The following is a 21,789-nucleotide window of genomic DNA, read 5'->3' as shown; positions in this document are numbered from 1 at the left end:
TCAACAATAGAAAAACAAAAAAATGCAAAACACATCCACTAATGCATCAGCAGGTAGAGTCAAGATTTGAACTCCAAGCGTAAAACTCTATTGGGACAACTCTATACACGTAATGCTAAATAATCTGTATCATACAGCAGAATAGTGTATAAAGAGAATAAAATGCATTTAAAGACTTGCGCAAACGCAATCAAAACAGTGACACGAGGGTGTGTTTACATTAAAGCGGACGTGACGTATTAGGTTTTGAACCTGAGCGACCGCGCGCAGGGCTAACGAATTAGCTCAACATTTTACGATTTATTGCCAACTTGCCAACAGAAGTAATCAGTTTTTACGAAAAGATTTTTTTTCTTTTTGTTCTTTCAGCTGTGCGATTTGATCCAAAGGTGAGACTGACATGTAAAGGCCTTTGCGCATGTTATGGGACAATGCTAGTTAGCCATCGGCTACCCCTGAGCACAGATAAACAAATCATAATATCGGTATCAAACGTGTCTATTTGACAGCTAATGAATGCATTATTTGTCTGCCTTATTTCTAAAATGTAAACCATAAGATTGATTCTTCAATTGCGTAATTAACGTCGGCTGCCAAAACAGTTTATTGGAATCGCTTGCAAACATGTTTTCCAACACATGTAACGTTAACTTAATAATTCAGAAAAGTGCATGAAAACTGCATTGAATCTGTATCCACGTCGAATCCCGTAAACAATCTATTTTTTAGACTATTTATGCTTTGCATGAGAAAATAGTTTGTTGCGACTTTTGCTGTATTTGAAACTGACGTTTTATGCAACAACTGTCTGCATATACTGCAGTTTCAAATACAGCAAAAGTCGCAACAAACTATTTTCTCATGCAAAGCATAAATAGTTGTGCAGTCTATTCACAAATGGAGCACAATCTCCTACACGCTGCCACAGTAATGTCGTGTTTGTTTTCTGCGACATACTTGCCTTATATAACTTCTCATGATGTGCTTCTCTGACAAGTTGCTATTGCTTCTGTTGTCTTCTTTGTTTTATCCAATTGCAGATAGGATGGATCTCCAAAAAATCATCCACGACGCGCTGTACGACTTCATTTTGTCATATATTCCTCACGCGGATCTGAGGTGAGGGCGTGTGAGTTCATACGTTAGATCATTTTCCCCCCTTCAATCGTGCAAATCTGTAAATAACGTGTTTTTATTTTGACCAGTACGCTGGATGACGTGCTTTTGTCCTATATCACTGGGGTGCTAGAAGATTTGGGATCCCAAGAAAGTGAGGAGGAAAACTTTGATGTCGAGGTGTTTGTTGAAATGTTGGAGGCCTACATTCCTGGTTTCTCAGATATTGACAGGTAATTTTGGGCAGATGTCTTCCAAATTAAATCCTAACTGAGATTTACAAATATATTATATTAAAAGTTTTATCATAATTTGAATCAATGCCTTTTCGATTTATGTTTTTTTATCATGTAGTGTCAAAGTTTGTGAGATGATGTTTAATCTGGCATCAAAGTTGGCCTCAGCCCGGGACACAGGTAATTTTCCTTTCATAAGTACATTTTTTTGTATAATATTATATTGTATTTTGTCATAGCAGATTTAAAAAAAAAAAAAAAAAAGTCCTCACACCTGAATGACTAATAGCAGGTGTGCAGGACAGTCCAGTTGCATCCCCGCAGCGCCACATGTTTCAGGACACACAAGCCAGACCACACGTCTCAGGCCGGCAGTGAAGGCGAACCATAATGGTTTAAGGGAGTCTTATAGAGCTGGTAAGTCCCGCCCATCCGTAAAACCCCAAGTGGACCTCTAGGTTGAAAAATCGTCAATGAAAGTGAATGGGAGAAAATAATTATTTTCTGATCCCGTTTGAATTGTGCCATGAATGACACATATGTTGTCTGTGAATTTTTTATATAATTTTTCATGTTACGAGTTTGACAGTATATGGTATGATTCTTCGGCTAGCAGTTGTGGAAAAGACATAACGAGAAAGACTACATGTCGCCTAATGGACGTCACCCCATAAAGTTGACTTACCCGTGGTTTTCGCCAACCTCAGCGATTTTGTCCTCTCCCTGAAAGAAGGCGGTGAAGTGCACCAAAGACACAGCCATGTTTAGCGGGATCCGTGAGCTAGTGTCCGTGTGCTAGTGGTGTTGATGTTTCAAACGCGTCGAAAGCAGCGAAGAGTTGTAGTCCACAAAGTGCTCTCACACAAAGTCTAACCGTATCAAACTTCTACCTGCTAAATTGTTGCATTCTTTACACGAAAAATTATATTAAAAATTCACAGACAACATGTTCACATTCATGGCACAATTCAAACGGGACCAGAAAATAATTATTTTCTCCCATTCACTTGCATTGACGATTTTTCAACCTAGAGGTCCAGTGGGGTTAGCGGAAGGGGCGGGACTTACCAGCTCTATTAGAGTCGCGCCAACGTTTTTTGCGTAATTTTCTTTTGTTTGATGTAGTTATTTTCGCATGGATTAATTTTTTTTTGCACAAATTTGATTGAATTCGACATTTTTTTATAGCAATACCTTAATTACTAAAAATACATGGTCTGATTTTTTTATTGATATTCATTTTGATCAGTATAGTTAACTAATGTAACATTATAGTGTTTTCCATTCGACTGTTGGCTATTTTAAGATAATATTCACTTCATATTCATTTTGTAACAAATACTTGAAGACACAGAGTATGGATATTTAATGTCAAAAATTCATCGCAAAGCCCTTTTACTACACCCAATCTAAAAAGTAATCAAACTGTCCGACAAATGCTGAGAACGATAAAGAATGAAAACAATTTTAAGCTTTAAAAACAGCGCACGAGTAATAAAATGTGAAATACATGCACATAATCGGTATTTAGAAGATAAACACTTAAGTTAATATATAAATAAATTGTTAACCACATAATGACAGAAACATTACAGACAACTCACCTTGCTCTCTGCCATGTTATGCTTTAATAACCCCGCCCCTTCACTTCCAGCCTGAGACGTTTGGCCTGGCTTGTGTGTCCTGAAACGTGTGGTGCTGCAGCTGAATATAGACAAGAACATTTCCCCCACACTAAACTGTGATTTGTGTGTGTGTGTGTCTTTAAGAATCTGGAGAGATCAAATTAGAGGAAGGTAAATTTCCTCTCTCTGAAAGTTCTGTTTTAACCCACGGAGTGTCAAGAGAGAAGACACACAACCTCACATTACAAGCAGAGGGAGCCACAGCTCAGGTATTGGGCCTTTCAGGCACATTCATAATGTACCAGATTCTGGCAAGCTGGTTTACAAATAAATGTGTCTGGAAATGTGTTTTCAGGTTAGTGAATCTTCGTGGGATAACCAGGAGCAGCATCTTCTCGAGATGTTTCCCAAATGCAGTGTGACTGAGGCCAGAAGTGCATTGTCTATTGCTAAAGGAGACATGGAGGAAGCTGTTCGTCTCATTATTGAGGGAGATGTCCAGCTTGCATGCTCAACGTCTCTCCACGTGAGTTCATTTGAAAAGTTCCATTCACACTGATCATAGATAAAATGATAGACTATTTGCCAGTTATCACTTTAATTTGATTCAAGATGGATGTTTTTTATATTTTAAAGATGTTAGTGATTTTGTTGTTGTTGTTTGTGTAAATCCTTTGTGTTGTTATTGTTAACTAAAACTTTTGCTATTAAAAATCATGTTCATTAATTGAAATAATGCTGAAATAAAATATAACTATTAGATGAAAAACTTCAACAAAAAACATAAACGAAAATAAAGTGCCAAAATTACTGAAATAAGAAATTAATAAATGAAAAAAAATCATATAACAAAAATCGAAATATTAACAGGGTTTCTACGCCATTTGGAAAAGTATTGAAAAAATAGAACAGATTATGGAAAAATATTTTGTTTCCAGACTATTGCCCCTATTCAGTTTTCTAAAATATAAAATGAAGAATTTCAAAAAAAAAAAAAAAAAAAAAAAGAAATAAATTAATTTATCATACAAGCAGGGTGTTTTCATGACAGAAGTTTAGTGATAGTCAAACACAACTGAATGAATTCAAGGCGCACATTTTAACTTCGCAAGACTTTCGCAAGACTTTCTTTACCATAAGCAAGTCTCTTTTGAACTTCACTAAACAAATGTGCGTGTGCCACTCAAACCAGCAACAGATAAAGGAACAAACGATAATCAGACTGTACTTTGCTTTTTTGTTGATCGTGCAACATCAAACCATATTTACAGTATTAAACCGATGTGTCAGAGGTGAATATATGCAGGTTATAAAGCATTTTAGGTTCTTCCCATCATGTTATCACTACGAGAAAACCAATAAAAAAAAAAACAGAAAATGAAAAATTTACAGATGACTGTCCTATATACCAAAAATAATGCTGAAAATAATGTTGTATGAACAATTTATGTTAAATATGGTCTGAAAAATCTACAGACAGGTTTGGAAATTTGAGTCTGGAAAAGAATGGAATTTTGAAATGAAAAAATGTGTATGAAGTATGAACCCAGTATAATAGTATATAAACAATACTAAAATAACACGGATGCCTTTAAAATGTTATATTTTCAGGCTAACCAAGGGAAGACCATTTCTGCTGAAGTTGATCAGAAACTGAAAGCAAGCATTTTAGAAAAGTGAGTTATCTTGATCTCAGATTCTTTAAAACTATTGCACAAACCTGTTATATCGGATGTCACTGCATGTAGAACAAAAACGTCTCATTTAAATGTTTGGACCCCCCCCCCCATCCCAGGTACATGCTGGTTGATAATGAAGAAGACAAGAAAGTACACAGACCAGTCACTCCAAAAGATGTGAGTTTTTGCTGTCATTTTTAGTGACTGCATTGCATAACATTGATATTAATTTTTTCTACATTCCACTTGGTCATCCACAGGCTCCTAAGAAACTGGTGCGCTATCATGGCAGTCAGGTGGTCACTACAAAGGGAGAGCGCTACCATCTAGTCAAGAAAGAAGAACCAGAAGACATGAAGAAGACTTATGTTAGTCTCAAACCAGCACGCAAATATCGCTTTCATTGATGAAAGGCATCTTGTTGATGGACCATTCAGAGTCAACCCCTCTTGTTTTTGATATTTGTGTCTGGTTATCTGATCTGTTTTTATTGGTCCAAATGTGTGTCCACTTAAATATATGGTGCTGGAGATTTGGTTTCTTGGGAGTTTTATGGGTTTTGACGTGTGAATTTGTTGCTGTTCTGTAAAATCTCCCAGCAGGTCTCTTTTTTTCCGAGCCCTTATAAGTTACTGTATTTATTTTTTTAACTACTTTTTACTAAAACATTAAGCTATAGCTAAAAACATGAAGGTGTTTACATTTGACTGTTTTTTTTAAAGCCAAACCCTATTTTACACATCATTTCAATGAAAGTCTTTGAAATGTTCAGCTAAGTGGTTGTTTTGTTATAAAATCAGCCAATTTAGCTCATTTTCAGTGGCAGGAACATCAGTCTTTGTATTTTGCACTGTTTAATTAAAACGCAGAAATAAAAAGACTCCATATATGTTCCTGAGACTAAATAATAGCAGGGTCTGTGTGACATTTGATTTTTGGGTAACACTTTACAATAAGGTCCTATTTGTTAATATATTAACTAACAAAGAGCAATACATTTGTTACAGTATTTATTAATCTGTGCTAATGTTAGTTAATAAAAAAATACTGTCGTTCATGTTTGTTCATGTTAGTTCACGGTGCATTAACTAATGTAAACAAATACAACTTTTGATTTTAGGAATGTATTAGTAAATGCTGTAGAAGTATTGTTCATTCATGTTAACTAATGAAATCTTATTGTAAAGTGTTAGTGATTTTTGTTGCAGTTGTCAACTGAAGGTGAATCTTCCCATACACTGGACAAGCTTTGGACAGACCGAACCTTCACCTGCATATTTACTAGTTAGTTTCTCTATCTCGTGTAGTTCGCTGGCTTTGCATAGTTTTAGTAATGGATGTGCTTTTTGTTTACTATAAACAAATGTATTGTCATATCCATATATCACATCAGTATTTTTCAAGATTGTTTGTGCTTGTTCTCTGTTTACATGTTGTCTTTGGCATAGAACCAGTGTCAACACTACCATTCAACTCCACCATGGCCCTGAAACTTAAGTGCAGTGACTAGATTCAAATATATTAACAGTATTTTTCAAGGACTGATGATGTTTTTGAGAGTAACTAAAGAATTAATGTTTTATGAATCCTGTGTCTTTCCTCAGTTCTGTACTTAAATATGTAAATACTTCTTAAAACTGGTTTAAAAACTTTGAAGAGCATAATGAAATTGTGTCGAAATAATGCATGACTTTTAGAGTGGGCGAATATACACAACTAAAGACATAAAGGTGAGAAAAGAAAACATTTTATGTTTAATTGAAAGACTACTTGAAGAACAAAGCTAACGACTTTAACCCCCAGTTTCACAGACCAGGCTTAAGACTAGTCCTAGATTAAAATGCATTTTTGCACTGATTTAGCTGAAAGCAACTTGAATGGCATATCTTAAATTATGTCAGTGACATTATTCTGTCTCAGGATGCACACCACTAATATTTTTTCTAAGGCACATTTATAAAAGCTACTTAATGTCCTAATTGAACTAAAACCTAATCCTGGCTTAATCTAAGCCCTGTATGTGAAACCAGGCCTATGCCACTCAGAAATCAGTGCTGAGAACTACAGTGATTAAAGGATCATGCAGATACTTTGAAGTAACAGGTTTTGTTCTCTTAAATTTTTACATGACTAAGGTTGTCCTCTAATGCACAAAGCTACAGCTATGCTTGAACGCCTGTGCAATAATTCTTTACAGAGACAAAATATTTTATTCCTTCAAGATCTTTGTAAGAACTTAAAAATGCTTGTAACAAGACAAATGCTCCCAGAGTTGATTTATTTGATATTGTTTCTGTAATTGGGATTTATATGATAGATCGATGACTGCTATAATTGTCAAGTTTTGGCAGTATATAAAGTCAGCTAGAACAAGCCCATGATATACCCAAGATCACAACTTTGTGATACAAAAACATTGCATACATTTAAAGGATTAAAGTGGCCAGTTGGGTTATTGCTTATTTTCTTCACTAAACCTACACTACCATTCAGAATTTTGGGGTCAGTGTGATCTTATTTTAAGAAATTAAATTGATTGACACATTAAATTGATCAAAAGTGACAGTAAAGTCAAAGGATAACTTGTCTTTGTAAGCATTTGTCCCTCAAATGTTCTGTTGTATTGTCTTAAGTTATTTTTTTCTTTCTTTTCCTCATTGTTGTCGTTGATCTGTGAAAAAGCTGTTCTTAACAATTTTCCACTTATCAAAGAGAAAATGTATCAATGGTTTCCACAAAAACAATAAACAACACAATTGCTTTGAGCTCCAATAATAAGAAATGTTTGAGCACCAAATCAGCATTTTAGAATGATTTCTGAAGGATCATGTGACACTGAAGACTGGAGTAATGATGCTGAAAATTCAACTTTGCCATCACAGGAATAAATTACATTTCAAAATGTATTTTATTTTAAATTGTAGTAATATTTGACAGAATTATTGCATTTTTGATCACATAAATGCAGCCTTGGTGAGCATAAGAATCTTCTTTCAAAAACATTTACAAAATCTTAGTGACCCCAAACTTTTGAACGGTAGTGTAGATAAAAATGTAAATCAATTTCAGCTTTTAGCACACTCACATTAACAAAACCTATAATAATGACAATCGTAGTTGCAATAAAAAAAAATAAAAAAACAGATCAAACCATTCAAAAACTTTTTATTTCCTTACAATTCATGGAGACAGTTTACACTTGGCAAGTGTAGTTTGTTCTGAATTACAATCCGTACTGAAATGGTACCATATAATGTTACATTAAAAAAATATAACACCAAGAAACTAAAACATTTGCCTTAATGTACACATAAAAAGAACGAAAGAAAATGCATTTACAAATGCAAATATTTAATTCAGTGAGTCGCCTACAAAATGATGAGAAATCCCTTGTTTTAAAAACGTTGTGGCTGAAACATTGAAACATCGTTGTCATGAGATCAAATTCAAAAGCAAACACACAAAACACCATCAATGATAACATCAACAGTTTAAACCCGTCAATGAACCGATGGTAGGTTTCAAGTTGTAAATCATCCTCTGTGGATATGCTCGAGGCACTCTGCCAGTTTTACTATGCGGACTCCGAGCCACAGGAGTTAAGTCATGACATATGGCACCTTCTTTGTCCCAACATGGGACAAAACCTGACAACAGGCGCTCTGGGTGGTGTAAAAGTGCTTTACAGGCTCTGCTAATGCATTAGTCTATTTCTTTAGCATGTAATGCTGCACACATATGGATTTAAGGACTCTTTTTAAGGAGAAATCAAATCAATCAATTTCTCACCAGTGGTTTTCTTACACCAACACAGAACTAGCAATATTGGGTCCAGTAAATGGAAGCAGACAAAAGGCGGAAGTCTTCATACTGCCAAAATACTGCCATGCACTGGCATTTCAACAGTCCGAATGTACACACAAGCATATACTCAAATCCACACATACATATTAACAGACCGTCTTAGCAGCACACTAAAGAGGCTTCAGCTCAGGCCATGATCATATCTGCCCTTGATCATCATGTTCAGCAATGGACCAACCTGTTGAAAACAGAGAATAACCAATAACAAATGTATTCTGTGAACAAATATATGCTAAACAACGAATTAAATACTGGAAAGAGTAAAAAGGTTATTCATTTTCTGCTCTAGTCACAGTCAAATGTAGCCATGCACAATTTGATTCAGGTTTAAAGCAGGTTAGCCACAAATATACTTGTAATTGGGTTATTGTCAAGGTCAAAATACACAGGGAATTCCTTAATGCATTATTCATATCTGAGGACCTAAAAACGGAAAAGGCTATGATTGACTGTTCTACTTTTCTGTACCTCGTGTGGGTCCCCCAAGGCCTCTCCCAACATCTTCTCTATGTTCCTCATTATGGCCACCTTCTGATGAGCTTTCAAAGGGTACTCTATCCTCTTCGGAGTGGGTGTCCCCTTGAAATATTTTGTTTAATACTGGTTGATTTGTGCAAAGATACATCATGTATGTAAACTAGACAGTGCACGACTGAGATGGTGCTGCAAAAGCATACCTTGTACCAGAAGTTCACTGTGATGGTCACTCCTCCACTTAACAGGGATTCGATGTGATGCCACCTTTACAAAAGAAAAAAGGCAGACATTTATTCAACATAAATAAATGTATACATTTCCATGTAAAAGTTTAGAACCACTGACATTTTTTTTAAAAGAAATGAACACTTATATAGCAAGGCCACATTCTATTTCAAATAAATGCATCAAAGAATCCTGAAAAAAGGGTTTCCGTGAAAAGGCAGCACAACTGTTTTCAACATTGATAATAATATGAAATGTTTCAACAACAACAAGAATATTAATAAGTAAGGGATAATCCACGGCTAGCTGTGCAGAGATAAAGTAGTGCGTAAGATTACATTTATTTGATTAAATGAATTATAGCATCTATTTTAATTTATTATAGAGAGAGAGAGAGAGAGAGAGAGAGAGAGAGAGAGAGAGAGAGAGAGAGAGAGAGAGAGAGAGAGAGAGAGAGAGAGAGAGAGAGAGAGAGAGATTCGTACCTGCGTCTTTTCAGCGTCTCACTCTCTCTATTAACAATGAAGCTGTGAGTTTAATTACTTAAAAATAGCAATGTAACCCCTTCGTTGCTGCTGAGAAATATAGCAGCAAAGCTATTTTATTTAAGTCGCGTGGCAGCGTTGATAAGTTTATGTGCTGAATATTTGCGCGCTCTGTGCGAGTGATGTATGTGTATGTGTGCTTCAATGAAAACATTAATATAGAAAGGTGATAAAACTGACTTGGAACAACCTGTGCATTAAACGGTTTTATTGCACCTTCCAGCCAATCAGAATCGAGTATTCAGACAGACCATGTTATTGTCTTGATATCGTCAAAGGCATCAGCGATATCACGGATTATCATCGATACACAATACTATTGCCTATCAGCACAACCCTAATCTTACTTTAAAGCTATTCTAAAATGAATGAACACATAAAAAAATTCTTTCACATAGCTTTTAGATAAAATAACATTCAATAGCTATTTATGACAGGCAATTTAGATAAGAGCACTCTGCACGGAGGAAAGTTGAACTAAAAACAGTTCAGCTCTCAACGTAAACATTCTCAGGCACACCTGCAACTTTACCCGTAGATGAAGTCACTTATGCAGATCACATAGTACAAGACTAAAGCTTGTTGAACATTTGGAAAATTGTACAACATTCTATGTTTTTCCCCTAATTCAAATGGAGGGCCTTCTGTGACACTAGGTTAAAAGAAGAGGAGAGATGTTCACACTCATGGGCAGCCATGGGCAAAGAGTATGGACTGTAGAATTACACAGCTGGTTGGCATCATTTTGCCCTCCAGTGACTAGGGGGAGGCAAGGAGTTGGAAGAGGAAGCCGTCATGGCTGATTCACTCTCACAGACTTGAAACTAAGTCAGCAGCCCATGGAAGCAGAGGCTTGCCGAACGAGCCACGCAAAACTTAAGAGTGTCATTTCTGCACCACTAACACTTTCTGACAAAAAATTCCTAACAGCGTTTCCAAACACTCTCCCCTTCTGCCTTTGGTTGGCCAAACAGATAGTCCCAGCCTAGTGTAACAACACACTTCATAATAAAGTAATAATGGTAATCAACCTTTTCTATGTATTTGAAAACAATCTTACCAATACATTGGGATGTATAAGACATCGCCCGGTCCCACAACAGCCTCATATCCAACAGCATTTTTGAAATTAGGAAACTTGTCATAATCAGGATTTTCAAAATCAACCTGTGAATGCAAAGAAAAAAATTAACATTTTGCTTATTTGTTTACGTTATTGTTAGTCAAAGAGTTTAATAAAGTTTTTCAGCAAGTGGTTCTCAAACTTTTCAGGCCAAGTACAACATTTAATCTGCAATCATATATAACAGCACTATATACGGGCAAAGATTGTGGATTAAATATGTACAAATGTCAGTAAATGTTGCATTTCATAGGGTTTGTGTAAAGTTTACATCTGTAAAAAAAAAAAAAGAAAAAAAAAAAGGTTGGATTAAATCCAATGAGCAACATATTTTTCTTGATATCTCTGTTTATATGTTTAATGGGTTTTTTTTACCACCATCACTTTGCCCCACTGATGGTCATAAATATGGTGGATGAGTGGAAAATGTCATGTGACTAAAACAGATGAATACAATATTTTTTGTATTAACAAGATACAATGGCAGTGCAAATTACAATATGGTCTATGCAATAAAGCAGTAGACATAAAGCTATATTAATATTGCAACAAAACATGATGTTTTTTTTTTTTTTTTTTTTTTTTTTTTACAATTTATCATGTCACATACCAAAATTTGAGAACCATTGGTCTAGGGCGTCATCAAACATGTAATACCTGACTCTGTCTGTCACATGGATGATGTACTGGGTAAGGGTAAAGGCAGTCAAACTGATCCGGAGGAAAGAGGATGCATCTCTTATGTCCTTTGATTTGTGCAAAGAAATTCTGTTGCTCATCATAGTGTGCTGGTGTCACATTGCCTGGCGTGATATTTTAAGAAGAGAAACAAACAAACAAAACTGATATGACTGTCACCCCACCAACAATTTTAGAAAGACAAATCAACGTTTTATTTTATTTTACTATTTTAAATAATAATCCTAAAAATTTGGATACAAAAAAAGCGCACTGAAACTGTACCTTCCATGCCTATGAGCAGCAAATTCGAGGTCAGCGGTCCCCAGTTTCGTTTAGATTGCTGTTTGTTAATCCAGTTCCAATTGAATCCGAGGAAATCCACCACGATTTTTCGGCCTACTGTATCATTCAGCGTTTGTTGCAAGTACACTCTACAAATTAAACAACAAAGTCATTTCACATCTTAAAACGTCAAATTAAATCAAGTGATACTTTAGAATGCAATTCTATCCTCTTTAGAAGATTTTAAAAGTTGATATCTACCTGAACTTGCTTAATATTTATCTAGAAAGGTCAACAGTTTAAAGGTCTAGAACCAGAAACAAGATGATCACAAATGATATAGCAATAAAGCCACCAAAGTGGAGTATCAAATGGTCAGCGTTGGCAGAATACCACTTGGCAGAATAAACTGTTTAGTCATACAGCCGAGCAATTTCATTTCCTCGATTGGATTTCATGCATCTCAACACTTTTCCACAGTATCACACTTCAACTGTTTATGTTATTATAAATAGCTCAAAACTTTGTAGTCAAGGTAAATTTTAAATATAAACTATACACAAATGTACACGAATATACACCTATTCAATGCTAAAGGGACGTTTTAACTGTGAAAGGATAAAGAAAGAAAGCAATATTTTTTTAATGACAAAATCAGTCATAAATCACTGTCTACACTTTTGTAAAAAAATTTTTTTTTTTACCTCAGCCAGCAGTTACGAACATGCATATCAGGTACATTAATGTAAATCACATTAACATACCTCTCTGTTCCACCTTGTTCTTCTGTTTGATGCATCTTGTCCACAAACTCAGAAAATTTCATCTCTAGTCGATGAGATTTGGGAACAAAGTCTTGAAAGTTTGCCATTTTCTTCTCATCATAATACAAGAACTTGTGATTTTCTGCTGTGTAAACAGAGAAGTCCCCATTTCCAATGTTCTCTTGCAAGTAGGGTATGTCCCATTTTAGAGCTGGATATACTAAACTGGTGTCTGTTAATACAACAGGTTCCTGCAAAAGAAAAACGAAATCGTCATTTTTTTATTCATATTTAAAACAAATTCTTGTAAACAACAGATCAATAAAGCGCTATTCTCAGTTGGTTGGGTGACGTGGGTTATTAGCAGTTTTATTATTTTGTAGGCACAGTGACTAAACACACTTCCACACTCATGGCAACATTTAAGTGCAAATATTTAGTCTAGATCTTAAATAATGATAACAACTGCAAAGAAATACTGTCCGGGTCGTGCAGCGACCCCCGCCAACGCTCGTCGTTTATTTGACACAGAATTATACTGATGCCGCAGCATTTAAAAAAAAGTGACAAGTGCTACGTGACTAGAAGAACGTACACTGTTCCAGCACGCGCGCGGGTAGGCTGCTCTCGCGCTCGGCTGCAACTACACCAGACGACCGCTAAACTAACAAACCACCATGCATCGACATTGACTTTTAGGTGTAAACTGCTATCTACTATGTACATGATATTAAATATTATTTTTATTAACTACTTATTGGACTAATAATTAAGTTAGAAATGTACCTGATCTGATTAAAAGTGTGTGGTGTATATATATATATATATATATATATATATATATATATATATATATATATATATATATATATATATACAAGGTGATAGAAAGTTAATTAAATCATTCTAAACGTGTTAACACGTACGGACTCGTGCACAGCTACAATAGTCCTATGTCACTGACTCACTGTTTACACGAGACAGCCGTCAACACAACATGAACAACGTGCTTTGACTTTGACTGATCTCGTTTTAACGGACTGCCACAGTAGTTCTTAGTGTACAGAGTAAGACTTTGATTATATAATAATTTATATAAGGGATTTTTTTTCTCATAGCCTACTTTTCCTTTCTGTTTGGTGCAAGAACCCCTCCCTAGGCCATGTAAAAAAAAAATATCAAATTTTATATAAAATAATATGCTCTTCCTATAAAATTCCTATCACTAAGTCATTGGAACAATTGTGTTATATGGTCACAACTTGTAATATTATATAATATAGTTAAAAATTTACATTTACTGCAAAAAATTACAGTAAACTTATCACTTTAGCAGAAATTATATATAACGATCCGTTTTAATAATTTTCTACATTTAAAACCTAATATTCAGAATAATCTATGCAATATCTTAAAAATAAATTATAACTGATCAAATGTGTCCGCTTATTGGGATATGGAGTAACGTTACTGAACTTATCTCTTATCAAACTCATCAAAGAGTTTCAGCACAACGTAAGACTTTATGTTAGACAAGGACGTTTAATAGTTCACTGCTTGCTTTTGGGTAAATCATCCTTTCGTATTAGTGCACCTTGCACCCACAAAATCAGTTGCAGCTCTCCGTTCCTACATTCTGCCGCTTTCTAACTCAATGCAGGGGAAATCTGCCGACATACCTCGTTGTTGATGAGGACCTCGGCACGCGGATCTGTATGGGATAGTCGCGGTATCGGTCGGGTTGGGAAAGTATATTGTCGGAGTTGCGATTCATTCCAGCCTGGGTCGCGTAGATCCGTGAAGGAGGCGGCGGAGGCGGCGGAGGCGGCAGCTCCATCGGTCTCCGCTGGGTCCGCTCCAGCCACGGTCACGGCTGCCATGTCCTCCGCCTGAGGATTGCGGTTACTTCACAATGAAGCTGCGCGAGGCTAGCCGGCACAGCCGTTGAGATGAGAGAGGAGCAGCGAGCGCGAGAACCGCTCCTGGGCTTTCACACACCCCGCCGAAGCACGAACAAACGAGAGCGACCCGAGCAGTCATACAAGCAGCGTGAAAACAGAAATATTGGTGATGTTTCCATAACACCCACCGGAAGTTTTTTTTTTTTTTTCAAAGTAAAAGTCGCTGAACCGTTGGTACGCCGTGTGTAAATGAACGAATGAGCGAGCAATCAGGAAACATGATACAAAAATGTCACTCATTACACAAAATCCAACTCAAAATACCACGGTGCTTCCCACAGTTGTTGTTCACTGATCTGATTTTTAGAACCAGAATCAAGTAGTCCTGAAAGCTGTATGCTAATAGAAATAGAAGCTATGTGAAATGTCTTTTCATTCCAATTTTACCCGTTAAAAAAAAAAGTCTCGCTGTCCCATATAAGACTGGCCATCTAAATCAAAGGTTACATTAATATCTTGTGTGCACACAACTAGTGGGAAAGAGAAAAATGCAGAGCTGCCAATCGAACAGTAGATGGGGATATTTGACAGCTGCTATTCGTGGTGGTCGGTCATGGGAGAGAAGAATACCCTATTTTTCTGGTTAGCTGGATGTTTCTTTTTATCTCAACAGATGCATCACATAAAGAGAAATTAAGCAACAGAAAAATACATCCAGTTGATTCAGTAAAACTTGTTGACCATTACATGACTTGGATAACTGAGAAATTTGCAGGCCCAAATATGCTATTAGTCCTGGAAATAAGCCCCAAAACTTTGAATCCTGAGGTTGTTTTTGTTTTTCACAGACTGGAAGCCTTACAAAGATAATTTGGCAAAACTTATAATACTGGGTTGTTCCAGAGTGTCTATTTCTGCAGTCTGTCTAAAATTTTTAAAATATCCATAATCCCTTAAGGCTAATATATATTTCAAACCGTTATGCAAAACACTGACTCTTTCCATCTAATTGACCTGAGGTCACCCTATATATTGAATTTACCCTCTTCAGTGTACATAGGGTGAATTCAGGTCAATTAGATAGATGATTTGGAATGATGTGTAAATGATGAAAGATTTTTCATTTTGGGGTGAACTATCCATTTATAAATAGCTTTGACCAAATAACAGAAGAGTCTTTGGTATGTAAAAAAAAGAAAGAACGAAAAACGACACCAAACAGAGTTAATTTCAGTCGATTTTTACTTTTCCCTTTAGCCATCAACCATCAATCATCATGGATGCTTTTCTTGTAAAATATAAAGGTAATCTCCAGAGGGCCCCAAAACTTTTTTAATTCATTGTCTCTTTTTTATTGTCTCTGCCTTATATCATTCAGGGGGGTTCTAATACAGGTTATGTACAATACATTTCTGTATTCTGGTAAAATAGGTTGCATCGCTTCCGGTTCTGTTTTTTTTTAACGTGCTTTGTTAAATATAGATCTGGCGACAAAGAAGACTCAATTCAGCTTCCAGACAGACACGAGTCGTGCTTCTTGTGCCTGGGACCTACCCATGCCAAGATAGTGCTTGACGGGCCCAGCTGTCAGTACTGCGAGGATATGACAGTCGAGGTGCTGTGCTCAAGGCTCTCTATCATGCTGAATGCTGTTTCTGCTGCACCTCCACTTCCTCCTCCCGCTTCTGTCGAGCCGTGGGACAGGAAGCAACGGCAGTCGCACTCAGGAGCCTCTTGAAACAACCTCATGCTGGTCCAGCACCCACGTGTGCCACAACCCTCAGAGTCTCTGCTCTCTTATGCTGAGGACAGTCTTCATCCCCTTGCAGCTCACTCCAGGAAGAGGACGCTTTTCACAGTGAGGTGAGCAAATGGCCGCTCAACCTGCCGATGCTGAGCTGTTGAGGATCCGCAAAAAAGCAGTGGAGAAGCTAGACCTCAATCCCGCAGCTTGGGGTTATGAAAAAGCCGGCGCCCTTTGAGGAAGCCATCACGGCCCACCTCTGCCCTTCAGCTTCCTTCCAAACCATGTCGAACTACAACCAACATAACAGAGAAGGCCTTCATTGCAGCAGGACAGGTAGCTTCCGCGCTTCATACAATGGTCTTCCAGGCCAAACTACACAAGATGGACGGGGATTGATTCAAAAAGTGTTCCGCAACATGAGCAGCTTAGTGGATTTGAACCACCACCTATGCCTCACCCTCACTGAGATGATAGACTCAGAGAAGATGGCTCTGCTGGATGACCCTGTGAGTTCCCAATGTCTTTTTGGCGACGCCGTGGGGATGTTCTCTGAGAGGTTCTTGGAGGCTCAGAAGCAGTCCAAGGCCATGAGCCACTTCCTGCACAGACACACTGGAGCCCATATGTTTCACACTCAGTTAGGAATTGACAGTGGCTTCCTGCCACAGAGTGGCGAGCCATTTTGAGTAAACACGAGTCATTGCAGCCCTTTTAGCGGTTTTCGAATGCATGCCTTGCTCTGCCAGCAGTGTCACCTTGGGTGCTGAATATGATAGAAAAACGCTATACGCTCCAGTTAACAAGCAGGCCGTCCGGGTTTGCAGGAGCAGGAGGAGCTGGTGCTCTGGACAGAGATACATTCACTTCTTGCCAAACAAGCAATAGAGGTGGTCAAATTCTAGACCCAAGACCGTTGCATTGCATGCTATCAAAGCACTCTTTCAAGATAACCACGATGAAGCAGATCCTCACGCATGTTCAGCCTGGGGAGTGGTTCATATTGGTGGATCTAAAGGATGCTTATTTTCATAGACAGGTGTGCAGATGGCATGTCATAAACCACTTAGAGCTGATGACAGTTTAGCTCTGCTCTATTTTCTCTTGTATGTTCCGGACCACCACATTCTCCTCCATATGGACAACATGGTGGTGGTGGAATATCTCATTCACCAAGGTGGTGTGCAGTCTTGCGCATTGCAGAGATTGGTGGAATACCGACTGTCCAGAGGGGGTGTAGCCCACGGGGAGTGGAGGCTGCATCTGCATTCCTCCAGTCTGCTTACCTAACTTTTCAGTCAAAATATTCTAAGGCAATGATGGCGCAGCGCCATGTTACATAGAGTATAGCTCCACCCATCACGAGCGCTTGATTGGCAATGATCAGTAATTGTTACTTGTTTACTTGCTCAATGCAATAGGGCTTCAGTATTCCAGGAGAAAGAGGTTTCCCCATTATGTCAGCTACTGATGCAATGTCTCGTTCCTTTCCTCGCTTCCTATCCTTGCGTCCCATCTCTGCCCACTGTTCTTATCCTGAACATACGCTCCCTTGGAAGGGTTGCCCTGTCGAGCCGCTGGACCAGAAAGCGCAAATATGCTTTTCCTCCAGTCAGAGCCCTGCCGCTTTTGCTGAACAAGGTCAGGATGGAGCTGGAGATGTTGCTTACACTGGCTTATACTTAAAGTGTATGTGGCCGCTATTGCATCATTTCATGTTCAGGTGGACCAATGCTTGGTTGTGAGGCATAAGTTAGTGACAGGATTTTTGAACGGAGTGAGGCGGTTAAACCCCCTTTTTCTTTCTATGATGCCTGTTTGGGACTTGCCGTTAGTTCTGAGGTAGTCTCACATAGCCAGACCTTTAGACTGATGGCAGAAGGTCTGGGCTCTGTCGCAGCTTTTCTTGACCAAGGACCGCCCAAGAGGATGTATGACTGACATGTAATGCAACCAATCACAGTTCGCTTTGTTCCGCGTCATTTAGGGGTGTGCCAATATAATGTTGATGTCCCTACAACAACAGACCGGCATGCATCTAATAAATTATTCATTCACTGACGTTGTGCAAGTTTACTGCAACAATGGAGCCGCGAACTTCACATACTAAAAAACAGCATTTAGTTGATTCCGGTAAGTGGTCATTGTCACAGTTGTAAACACAACGGCTTTCTTCTTCCACGAGGGGTTTTGACGTCACAGCATTTGTTTCCATGCGGACCTGTGGAAAGCGCTTGGGAGACCTGCGAGCTTTGTCCATTAATCCCACTTGTCTGGAGTTCAGAGGGAATGACTGTGTGGTTAGGCTGAGGCCTAGGCATGTTTATGTGCCTACGGTGCTTACAACGCCTTTTATGGTCCAAGTTATAACACTGCAGGTATTTGCCCCGGAGGAGTTAGTAACAGAGGACACAAAAACATTGCTGCTGTGTCCTGTACACACGTTGTGCATTTACAGTACATTAAACGCTCCAGCCTGTTTAATTTGTCGGAGCAGCACTTTATTTATTCTTGGGCTTCTCATTTGCTAGGTTTTAAAACGTTTTATAACTTATTTGCTAGGTTTTATATTCAGTTATAACCTGTCTTTGATATGCTGCTGTTTGGTTTCTATTGTGACTTTCCCGTGCTTTGTCGCTGGGAAGTCACTGTAACATGACAGGATGTTACACAATCCCGATAGAGTCAGCTACAGACGCAATGTCAAGAGAAATGATCTCGAGAGGAAATGTTTCTGGTTATCCAACTTTTTTGTCGAAATATTCTAAGGCAATGATGGCCCTGCACCATGTTATATGGCATATGGCTCCACTGATCACGAGCGCTTGATCGGCATTGGTCAGTAAATATTATTCGCTCAATTCAATAGGCCTTTGTATATTCTAGGAGAAGGAGGTTTCCCCATAGTGTCAGCAACTGATGCAATGTCTTGTTCCTTTCATCGCTTCCTATCCTCGCGTCTCAGCCCCAACCCATTAGGAAGCAAGGGAAGGATGCAAGGAAAGAAAATGAGGATGGAGGAATCAAAGGAAATCTTATTTGTATTTTGGAACATTCTTGATCACTCAAGCTTCACTTCAAAGCGTCATCAGCTGCGCTTAAGGGAAATGCCCTTTTGTGTTGTTGAAATTTGGTCATTTAAAAATTCATTATAATTTTTGAAATTTGGTCATTTAAAGGAAGATGTCCTGTTGAAATATGTGAGATCAAAGGTTTATTTAAACGGCAAAGAATTAAAATTATTGTGACAGATGTGAAGGGGGAGGAGAATTCATATGTGCGTTAGGTTTTTCGACATGAAAGAATTCCGCACAGGATACATCTGTGCATCCTTGCTCATAGCTCTGCTGAAAGCTTCCTCAATCCTTGTTCCTCGCTTCTTCGCGGTGCAATTAGAGAATCGAGATGTCCTTTCTTTGATTGGTTTCTGGGTCACAGGCTGGAGGATGGAGGAGCGAGGAAACAAGGAAGCATCAATTTGAGTATTGAGAAGCACCCCGCAAGTGTTTAGGGTGGCATTAGGGACAGGGCCTATATGAACTAGCAATCTTGTCAGTGGCAATAATTAGTTCAAATAATTAGCTCAAATATTTCTCAAAGTATACCTGTTAATACAAATACATGTTTTCATGCATCTGCAAAGACAGATATTTAAAAACAACAGCAACAACAACAACAACAACTGAGCTTTCCTTGTGTGAATAGCTGACAAATTTAGGAATAGGTAGGCTATCAAATGACTGGACATGATAAAGCTTTAAATATTTTAGCTGTGATTTTGGGGTATAGCCTTTAATCTGGAAGTCATGTGAACCAACTGTTGTACAAAACTAAGGGAATGTCAAAGGGAGAAGACAAATAGTGCTTTCCCACCCACCACCTCACTCACACCCGTGCTGACCTTAGCCACCTCTTGGTGTTCTTCCCCCAGATGTCTTAAGTCTTAAATCCTATTAGTCAAGGTTTCTCAGAGCCTTTAAATGTAATTTTCCCAATTTCTATGGATTGCTTCATCATTTAAGTGAGCTGAGAGAGTATATGCCCAAAAGTCACTCTACTATATACATATATCATTCTCAACATATTAAAATTAAAAGAAGAAAAAAGTGCAACATTGCATAAGCAGAATCATTTTTCATAAAATCTTATATTACAATATAAAAAAATTATGTATTTTTGTAATAGATCCTTAGTAGCTTAATAAATGCACACATTTCTACATAAAACCTTTTCTGAGCACATCTCAGAATTCAACCAACAACCAAGCTGACATGGTACATGCCTAACATGACAAAGTCTAATCTTGTTCTCTTCCAGTGTGTCACCTCACTCTCAGCCACCTCAAACTCAAGCCCCACTGCAAATCATCCATGGCAAGGCCAACCTTCCAGTCATGACCCTGCTTTCATGTGAACAAATAAAAAAACGGAAGTTTAGCAGTAGGGTTTAAGGTTGAATCAACTGGGGCTTGATTTTTCAACCATGCCTTTGGGGCCGTTTTATCACTTAGCTTGGCTAATTTTGAGATTTACTTCCTCTTGTTTCGTATTTGATATCATAGCTTGGCAAGATGAACAGTTGTGTTCATGATATGCATGTAATTTTTCTATATCCTTTCTAAGGGGACAGATCTGAACAAAGAGACATATATAAAAATTATATAGGCTATGTATAGTAGGCATTTATAGGACGTTTTCCAGTCCTGGTTATTTTATGTTAACTTTGCTTTAATTAAGTTAAAGATAAAATGAAATTTGAATGTGAATATCAAAAAACACGTTTCAATGTAATATCTCTATAACAGGGAGTTGCCTAACAAATGGCATGGTGTAAATTGTAGGAGGAATTCACCTCAACTCAAAATTAGCAAGGTGTCAAGGGGAGTTTTTATTTTTGATCTTGATTTTCGTAAATAAGATGTCAATGAGGTGCTTCATTGCAAAGAGGAGCGCATCAGAAAAAGCTATCACCAATAAAAAAGACTGAATTAGTTGTTTTTTTTTGACAACTTTTAAAGGGCCACAGTTTTGTCTCTGTGTTTTACTGTAGGGTTGGCACTTCTACAGATGGGACGGTAGCTGGCAAGTATTTGTTTATAAACCCTACTTGTTTGGGTACAATACTTGAACTAACTTCTATTCAGCAAACAGTGTGAATCCATGCAAAGCCTTTTCCCAAAGTCCTTTTGAAGGCGACAGCCCATTGAAGGAGGAGGAGAGAGGGATTAGCGTCTTCAGCAGCAGTGCATTTCCGAGGGAGCTGATTAGCTCGCCATTCATTGTTAAATCGAGCAAAGGAAGGCCCTAGAGGACTGAAAAGAGCCAAATAGGTGGGCCTGGAATAAAACATCCACAGGAAGCCCAACACAGGCTACATGAAATTTTCCCAACATTTTTTTTTTCTCCCGAGATGGTGGCATGAAAAAGGAGATTAGCATACAAAATTAGATGCTAGATGATTTGTGGGGCGACTTGGTTCATGTTTTCCCTCTGTCTCAACAAAGTTAATTAAACTAGTCTTAAACAGT

General features: G+C 37.9%; 2 protein-coding genes across 2 annotated transcripts; one reads left to right on the top strand and one right to left on the bottom strand.

Annotated features, from left to right (window-relative positions):
* Positions 1-178: 178 nt before the first annotated feature.
* On the top strand, positions 179-7,431 carry cuedc2 (CUE domain containing 2). The gene is made up of 9 exons (XM_079855767.1): positions 179-389; positions 1,041-1,119; positions 1,206-1,349; positions 1,471-1,532; positions 3,122-3,246; positions 3,333-3,503; positions 4,589-4,653; positions 4,773-4,833; positions 4,917-7,431. Exons 2-9 carry the CDS (start codon positions 1,046-1,048, stop codon positions 5,061-5,063), a joined length of 849 nt encoding a protein of 282 aa, XP_079711893.1. The 5' UTR covers positions 179-389; positions 1,041-1,045; the 3' UTR covers positions 5,064-7,431.
* Positions 7,432-7,804: 373 nt separating this feature from the next.
* On the bottom strand, positions 7,805-14,708 carry hif1an (hypoxia inducible factor 1 subunit alpha inhibitor). The gene is made up of 8 exons (XM_079855765.1): positions 14,297-14,708; positions 12,618-12,868; positions 11,854-12,002; positions 11,548-11,693; positions 10,828-10,934; positions 9,198-9,261; positions 8,989-9,099; positions 7,805-8,698 (listed from the first exon to the last, which is right to left on the bottom strand). Exons 1-8 carry the CDS (start codon positions 14,495-14,497, stop codon positions 8,642-8,644), a joined length of 1,086 nt encoding a protein of 361 aa, XP_079711891.1. The 5' UTR covers positions 14,498-14,708; the 3' UTR covers positions 7,805-8,641.
* Between the last annotated feature and the right edge of the window lie 7,081 nt (positions 14,709-21,789).

Source organism: Squalius cephalus (assembly GCF_949319135.1).
Source record: "Squalius cephalus genome assembly, chromosome: 21".
Lineage (NCBI taxonomy): Eukaryota > Metazoa > Chordata > Actinopteri > Cypriniformes > Leuciscidae > Squalius > Squalius cephalus.
This window is presented reverse-complemented; position numbering and strand designations above follow the sequence as displayed.